The sequence below is a fragment of the Calidris pugnax genome, unplaced genomic scaffold, assembly GCF_001431845.1.
Source record: "Calidris pugnax isolate Ruff unplaced genomic scaffold, ASM143184v1 scaffold27, whole genome shotgun sequence".
NCBI lineage: Eukaryota > Metazoa > Chordata > Aves > Charadriiformes > Scolopacidae > Calidris > Calidris pugnax.
Window position 1 is genome coordinate 13,034,153 of NW_015090893.1, and position 8,611 is coordinate 13,042,763.

At 50.1% G+C, this 8,611-nt stretch overlaps 1 protein-coding gene across 3 annotated transcripts in view; it reads left to right on the forward strand.

The window, feature by feature from the left end:
* FLT4 (fms-related tyrosine kinase 4) overlaps positions 1 to 8,287 on the forward strand; it is a 63,601-nt gene extending 55,314 nt beyond the window's left edge. Inside the window, exons 26-30 of one of the 3 annotated variants that reach the window (XM_014948217.1) lie at positions 27 to 132; positions 1,087 to 1,226; positions 1,902 to 2,022; positions 2,801 to 2,886; positions 4,231 to 8,287. In XM_014948217.1, the coding sequence (XP_014803703.1) occupies positions 27 to 132; positions 1,087 to 1,226; positions 1,902 to 2,022; positions 2,801 to 2,886; positions 4,231 to 4,447 (670 nt within the window). In that variant the 3' untranslated portion in view covers positions 4,448 to 8,287. Of the gene's footprint in view, positions 1 to 26; positions 133 to 1,086; positions 1,227 to 1,901; positions 2,023 to 2,800; positions 2,887 to 4,227 lie in introns of all 3 variants that reach the window. The other 2 variants (XM_014948216.1, XM_014948218.1) reach the window with 2 other exon arrangements.
* Positions 8,288 to 8,611: the final 324 nt, after the last annotated feature.

The following is an 8,611-nucleotide window of genomic DNA, read 5'->3' on the forward strand; positions in this document are numbered from 1 at the left end:
ATAAAACCAGCATCTCTTCTTGGCAGTTACCGTATAATGCTGAGCTGCTGGCACAGCGATCCCAAGGAGAGACCAACTTTCTCCGACCTGGTGGAGATACTGGGGAACCTTCTTCAGGAAAACGTCCAGCAGGTGAAAACTTCCCTCTGTCCCTGCTCAGCTCCAGACAGCTCGCTCTTCTCCCACCACTAGTTCCCTTCCTGTGCCCTCCTCTGACTCCCTGGACAGTGCAGTACCTTTGCATAGGCCAAGGGATATCACAGCATTTCTTGGGTCAGAGTGCTCTGTTTCCCAGAGGTACTGGAGAGCTCATTTCTACTGCAGCCCTCTCCCTGCATCCTAATATAGCTCCACTCCTTGCAGGGCGGGTACCCTCTCAGTCGTCATTCCAATATTTCCATCCTAATCCCCAGATGATTATTTTAAATTTTTCAGCTGAGTCAAGGCCCTGGCACTCCTGCCTCCCACACGCCTGCATAATGAAAACCAGGACTTCACCAGGCTTTCTGAAACTCTATCCTCAGATCTAAATGTCAGGGCCATGTGAACCAAACAACTGTTCCATTACTGCAGTCAGATATACAAATTTCTCTGAAACCATTACTAATCACTGCCATGCAGTAACTCACCAGGAGTTTTAACTGCAATGAGCGTGCAGCCCTGATTTTAACATTTTCTTGATGTTCCATTTCATAAGGCGATAGCTAAGTGCTTAAATATGAGCACTTTCTCATCATGACGTCCCTGTTATTAGCCTTTCAGCACTGGATCCCAGCACAGGCATGACTAAGCCACAGTGATGTGCCCCCGGAGCACAGTGTTCTGTCCATGTAGGCTAGAGAACTGTAGGTGCCATAGGACTGGGTTGTTGTTTTCCTGCTCACACACACCTCCATGCACCTGTAACACTTGCAGCTACATAATGCAGAGGGCACAAAAATCTCCAGCCAGATATTTTGTCCCAGAGAAACAAAAGTCAAACCAGAAATTTTCCTCCCCAGCTCTGACAGCTTCTGCCTGTAGAGCCCTTTCTGGTGGGAAAGCCCTCCCCTTTCTTGCAAGGCCACTCACTGTTCTTCCTCCCAGGAAGGGAAGGATTACATCCCACTGAACGACTCTCACAGCTCAGAAGATGATGGTTTCTCCCAGGTGCCTTCCTCTGCCCAGCAAAACTCAGACGAAGAGGACTTTGACATGAGGATACGCTGCCACAGCCTAGCAGCAAGGTGAATCCCCTCTGAAAAGGGCAGAGAGAGCCCAGCAGGCAGCCAGCAGCCCGAGCTGTAAAGGAGCCTGAGGGATACGGGGATCCCAGGTGATCAGGTGTCATCCAAGTATTTTGGCCATAGCATCTTTTGCTTATAAAACAAAATCACTTTCCTTTGCTGATGAGAAAGAGGCCTTGATGTGTAAGCCTATGGCATTCCTTCTCCTGCCTCCAGCTACACTGCCAGAGCATCACAGCCCACTAACAGCATCATAGCTCATCAGGCAGATGAGGAAAGAAGAAGGTGCCAGCTGGGTCTCTGCGCCTCTGCTAATGCAGGAGCTTCATCCTCTCTGTTTCTAACTAACACAGATGAGATGAGGCTTCTCATCTCCAGGGAGCTGTGATAGTGGGAAACCTGGGATCTCCATGATATTTTTCTGCTTGCCCAAAGTGGAGAGGTGATCAGGACCTGATTCCATCAGGAAGTCTGGGTGCACCCCACTGCAGAAGTAGTACAGGGTTAAGAGGCCTAAAGGTGACCCCATTCCCCTCCCAAAATCCACCATTTGGGTTATCTATGTCCCTGTGTATTTTGGTTGCATGGAGAGCAGAGGAGGTTGGGTTCAGGTCCTGTTTATTCAGGAGATTGACTCTGTTGGTTTTACTGAATACAGTATGCTTCTGTCAGCAGATACTACAACTGTGTCTCATTCCCTGGTTGTTTGACGGGAGGAAATCAGATCAGGTGTCCATCCAGGATAAAGACATTTGAAGAGTTTCCCATGACACATACAATGTACAAGGCACACCCGGTGAGTAGCATCTGATTGGAACTGACTGGGGGGGGGCAAAGAAATGTTCAGCTGTTTCCTGACACCTTTGCTGTTAAGATCATGGAAGGAAGATGGCTCCTATCTAATGTCAGTCTGTCTGTGTCATTCCTGTTCGGTCCGTCCAGTCCTATGCACATTCATTTCTCCTCCTGGCACATAGGGGTTTCTCTACAGCACGTCTTGTACTGCCTGAGAGTGAAATAGGGAGGTTAGATCTACAAGGAAGGGACTACAGAGGAACTCAGACCTGCTCTTACCCTTCTCAAATCTGTCAATATGGCCTGGTTAACCGTAATAGAATCCAGCCAGGACTAGTGAAATCCAGAGTGTTTGTCTGGAACTCCTGTATCCTGACCCACACAGCAGTGTGCAGCAGGGACCCTCCTGGCCTCTCCAAACTGGGCTGGTATTTATATCCTCTATAGTGGCAAAACTTAAGCCATACCCTTAGTCTCAGAGGAAAATCTCATTTCTCTCAGATTTGATGGTAATACATCTTCCAGGCAGGAAGCACTCTTCTTTTTTTACCCAAAAGTGGTACTGAACTGCACACACACAAATCCTACCTTTTTACACACTACTTTTAAGAAGGCACCTAAGAAAATCAGCTCCAGTTGGAGCATGCTGGTAAAGTGCTCCTACTCCTTCTTTCCCATCACAGATACACGTGATCTCATCTCCTAAATTATTCCTCCTCCCTTCCCACTCTTATCAGTCGACAGGGATGTTACTGATAACTCCTGTTGCTTCCTTCCAGGACAATCAGACAGACAGTGGGATGGTTCTGGCATCTGAGGAATTTGAGAGGATAGAAAACCGACACAGAAAAGAAGGTGGATTCAGGTACTCCTTAAGTCTAGCCACTCAGACCCCTCCTGCTGCCAAACGCAGACCAGGAGGCAGCTCTTGGTGTTTCCCCATAGAGTTTATCTCCTGGGGCTCTCCACAGCAGCAGGGCTGTGGGCCCTGAGCCAGATAAGTCCGTGCACATATTAATGAGAGGCAAAACGCATGAGGAACAGACCTGCCTGCTGCTTCCTAGGGTTTAAAACTACCAACTGTGCCCATTCCACAGGAATGTGTCCGTTAAGGTAACGAGGCACAGTGGAGTGACGGTGTTAATAGGACTCTTAATGCCTATCGACGTTTTCTGGTGAAATGTGTCAGGGCTTGTTCAAGCAGTGGCAGGTGGGACGGATGGAAAGTATGTGGCTGCCACCTCCCTCTCCCAGCCCTGACCCGAGTGCTACAGGGTGGTGATGTGGCCCTGCAGGGATGGTACAGCCAGTACTGAGCCTGGCAGGTTGTGCTGGCACGCTCGGGGCTGAGGATGTTATGGATGGTTATGTCCTTGCCCCAGGCTTGGAGACTGGGCGAAAACCTGTCCAGCTCATTTCTGCTTGGTGTCAGAGCAGGCTGGGACCTTGTCTCTGTGACACTGTGTTGAGAGAGCCATGTCAGCTCGTGCATAGACAAGGCCAGTCCCAAGCTTTTTGCTCACTTCCTCTGCCTCCCAACATCACGTCAGACTGGTTATTGTTTTTTCCCATAGCCATAGCCCTGTGGCCTCTCTGCTGTGGTATCAGACTGTCTGCTGCTTCTTGTCCTTGTCCTCTTTTCCCTAAGGCACATTCCCATTGTCTTCTGCACATGGCATCCCATCTCCTGGAAAATACTGCCCTTAAACCTCTCCGTGAATGTGTCCCTGCCCTTGCTCTTGTGACTTGTTCCCAGTCACATGGTATTGGCAGGTTCTGACATGGGGTTGCTGATTTCCTTCATCTTCTTCATCACCTTCCTTTGTTTACTTTCCCCCATCCTGGCTGTTGGTTTGTATCAGTTTCTGTTGCGCTTGCCAGGAATAGGAACAGTTGAGGCAATGTCTCATCTCTCCCTGCTCACTGGAGCCTCAGCCCTTCCCTGGGCTTCCCAGAGGTATCTAGAAGAGCTGAAATAACTCTGTGGCCAGGTTATGTGCAGATTTTTTGCAAAACTATGGGCCGTGCTTAGGTTTAGAGCAAAGCCTGGTGCTGTGCTTTGAAGTGGAGGCGTAGGTCCATTCCTGCCCCAGCCTCTGCCCCATGCGTTAGCAGATGGTGTTTCCCGAGTTGGGATCTCTCAAGGCAGAACAGAGGCCTTCCAGGAGTGCTCAGACTGATCTTCTGTGTCTCTCTCTCCCCGCAGCAGTAAAGGGCCCAGCAGGACTGCAGAGCTGCCGGGGGAACAGTCGGACCTGCGGGGCAGATGTCGGCCGTCCTTCGGGTCCCAGGTCGGAGGCCAGACTTTTTACAACAGTGAATACGGGGAGCTGTCAGAACACTCTGAGGACGGCAGCTGCACCCCTCCGGGAGGGGAGGCCAGTCCCCCCACTCTCCACACTTCCTTCTTCTCCGAGCAGTATTAACGGCATCAGGCCCGGGAGGCGCCTGCCAAGGCACCCCCTCTCACCCTCCAGGCGTGTCATCAGGGTCACTCAGAGCTTCTCCTTCAACCTACACCCAACCCCAGCAGGGAACCTAACCCGAACGGATGGGGAACACCAATGTCCTTGGAACCACAGCACGATGGCCCACGCAGCACCTCCAGCTGCAGCTTCCCTGCACCGGCGCTGGAGAGAGAGAGCCTCGCCGATTCCTCCGGTTTCTTTTCTTCCCTTCCCGTGGCTCAGACAGATGCATTCTGCCGGCGAGTGGGTGCCTGTGTTCAGCACTACAGCACCTTCTGCCTAGCATCCAGCCTCCACGCAGATTCGGCTTCCCATTCAGAAAGCCCGTTTCAGGTCAGATATAAATAGATTTGTCTCAGTCTCAAGTTTCTTCCTGGTGCGCAGCCTGAATGTTTTTCCTTGGATTGCTTCCTCCTCCTCTCCTCATGATGTCAGCTGCTGAGCTGCCGAGCAGAATCAAAGGGAAGAAATCCCTAGTGGTATCCGCAGCAAGAGCAGGACATTTTAAAGAGGTGTATGGAGAGATCCCAAGGGATCTTTGTAAATGTTCATGCACACTATTCATTCTGGGTAGGTGCCAGCCTCTCCATCTCCTCTGCAAGCAACACCCACACCCCTCTCATCTCTGCTGGGGGGAAACCTGTCAATCTGCCTTATCACTGAGATTATTTTAGCCATCTCAACACAGCTAGCGCTGAACAGGTCATCAGCTGATGGCTGGAGTCCTCCCAGGGAGATAAATAGCACCTCTTTTTGCAGGCCTTGTGCAAAACAGGGGTTTGTATACTCTGTGCTGGGAGCAGGTTACTCACAGGGCTGCTGCTCTCACCTTCCCCTTCTCCCAGAGCAGCGCTGAGATCATTTGTTGCTGGAGTGAGAAATTAAAGCAAAAGCTGTGTTAATTTCAGCTGGCTTCTAAACATAGAGTGAAAATGGGTTGTTTGCTGGGAGGAAAAGGATCAAAATGGTAGGGAGTGAAATGTTTATTTTCAAGTTGCTGCAAGGGTTTTGGAAACAATGGACGGATCAGAGCTCCAGCAACGAGGGGCCCTGGGCTGCGTCCTCGTGTGTGCTGGCATCACTGAGCATGTGGAGGGCAGCACCTGGCCAGGGCTCAAGCCCCAGTTCTGGATGGACAATTCTGCACCATGACCTTTCCTGTCACCCCAGTTCCCTGGCTCTAAAGAGGCACCCTCTGGCCAACAGGCTCCTCTCCAGTTTCTGTTGCAGAGCCACCAGTACAGCATACCTGTCTCTGGAGGACTGAGAAACATTTATTTCTGAGGAAACATCTCATCACTTGGGCCTTTTGTTTCTAAAAGACACTATGTGAATAGTGAATAGAGCTCTGACGAACCTCCGCAGCTCCTCTATACAGATTTCTGTGCTGCTGCCTCACCATTTCCCACCTACTCCTTTCCATCCTGCTCACAATCTGAGAGCTCAGCCACAGAGCACGGATACGTCACCGCCAGAGGAGTCTGGGTGAAGAGGCTCACCTCAACAGCTTGTCATCTTCTCTTCTCCCACACGCCTGTGGCTGGCACAGCTCCTTGCACCGGGGCATCTCAGCACCGGGGGGCTTCTGCTTGTGGGCCACACCTCTGTGCACAGAGCCAAGGGTTTGGTTTGGACTTTTAAAATTGTGTTTCCTGCCAGACATACTGCTTTTCCAAACTGTATTTCTTTTCCAGCAGAGGGTTTTATGCGTTTCCTGACGTGAGCCTGTTGAGGCCTTACGGATGACTTTCCCAAGTCTTAATTACAGTTCTCCACACAAGTGTAACAGGGAGATTTATTTAGCACATGGGAAAAGCATGCCTGTCATTCAGATTCTCTACGCCTGTCCAGAGCACCCGATGTTCCCCTCCCTTTTTGTGTCAGCAGGATGACATGGCTGTGATTTCCATGGCAAAGAGAGGCACAAAACCAGACCAGCTTGAGCCAAACTGGCTCAGAACGTGGAATTTGAAACTGCGTGTGACAATGAATTCCCTGACTTCTACTGGTGGTCCCAAAAGTTGCCAGGAATTTAAGCATCTTTAAGTAATTGTTGTGACTCGGTAAGAATCCTCTGGCAGGAGATGCTGGAGAGCCAGGCCAAGGAAGTAGGACAGCCAACAGGGTGTAGGCCAGACCAAATTCTCCTGCCCTCATCTTGCCCTGGTTTTTGAACTGGCAGTTCCCTTCACAGAAGGAAGGATGCATGTGCCCCGTGCTGCTGGGCATTCACTGGCATTCACATGGGTGGAAGGTGACAGACAGCTGAGCTAAATTCAGGCTGCTCGCTTGGTGATATGCATCCATAGGGCCCAGGCTCTCTCATTTCCAGTGCTTCACAAAGAGCTCTCTGCCTAGAAACACAGCCCCATCTGAGAGAGAGTCCAAGAAAGAGGGCCCATCAATTAAACACTAGTTGAAAAACAGAATTCCAAAGTAGCTGCAAGTCCTTGTCCATATGTGAGGGATAGAAATGTACTAGCAAAGCTCAACACTTGCAAGGCAGGGGCTGGATTCCTCAGCAGAAAGGGACAGAGGTGTCTGAGTGCTGTGGCTGGCTGTCAGCGCTGCCAACCAGTCAGGACAGCTGCGCTCTGTCTCTGGGTTCAGCTGTAAATTGGTCACAAGCATCCTTGTGGAGAAGGGTTACTTAATCAGAGCCATTGTTAACGATCCCCTACTTCACTCTGGGGGAGAGCACTGGTGTGACATCTGATTTTTGAACGTTCAAATGATTCGACTCCACAGAAGTTTATTTTCTCTCTTTTGCACTGTCTTGATGGGGGTGGGTGGAATCAGATGCCATTGTATCCGTGTCAACAGCACGGCGTGAACAATGCAGCCATGATACCAGCGAATGCTGGCTCCTCTTCAGACACTCCTGCTGATGAAGAACAATTGTAGTGTGGGATATTGAAGAGCTGTTGAGACAATTGTACTTTTGCTCTCTTGAAAGTATACTAAAATTAGAGTGTACAAACCTGATACCCTTCCCCACACTCTTGCATTATTTCTGGCAGATTTTTTTTCACAGTGTCCAAATAAGCATGAGCATGAAATGAAGCCGGTCTGGTTTGGTTTTAAGATGTTAGGCAACAGTGCGGTCTGTCTTTCCACAGCAACAAGGGAGTATTTCAACTTTTACAACCCAGGGTTCGATAACTGTGCCTGCTCCGTTCACAGTTCACTCTCTGTTGTGTTTTGTTTGGGCTCTTTACTGGAACTCAACACTGAAGCTAAGCTATTTATCATCCTCCTTCTCCTTTAAAATGACTGCTCCCGCTCTACATGCAGTCTCTTTTTTCCTTACAAAGTGTTGGCATTGAGAGGACATTCCTCCCTCGTGAAAACAAAGCGTTGGGTCCCCTACTTGCGAATACACGTGCGTCTCTGAAGAAAAACCTGTGTATCAAGTAACACTTCATTTATATTGCAATATTTTAACCTGGTACCTGTTGTTGCTACAGCAGCATTCAATGTTTCAGTGGGCTGCCTTCGAAGCAAGTAGGTCACAACATGGGTTATGTGCGAGTACAGAAGCGTGGTCTGTGTGTGCGAGTGAGTGTTTTGTGGGTGAGTGTGTCCGGGTGTTTGCACGTGTGAAGTTTTCCTACCGGTGAGCGCATGTGAGTGTTTGTAACTCACGTTGAGTCTTGTCTCTGGAAGTTCACGGTTATATATCAAACCAGTTAGAACACTGCTTTCCTTTCCTCTCCTCCTATAGTACTTGTTATCCTTTGTCATTATGAGTTTTGTTGTAATATCTAAATGTGAAAATGAATAAAGTCGTAACTGGCAGCTGCTCTCTGGTTCCTGGAGGCCACCCCTGGGTGCTGCAGCTCTCCCTGCACCGGGCCGCCCCACTCCTGCCCAAGCAACCACCACATTTGGGGTTTATTTTTTTTTACTTTCGTGTCCCTTTGCGCTTCCCCGCATCCTCTAGGAAACAGCTGGCCTTTGTGGCATTTCCACCCAGGATGAAACTCGGCCTTTTTCTCATGATGCAGCCGGATATGCTTTGGTTGAGCTTGATGACAGGAGCCGGGCCAGCTCTTCGCCCCGCCGCCATCTCCCACCGACCCGCCACCCTCCCTCACCGCCTGGGCCCCGGGGCTCTGCCAT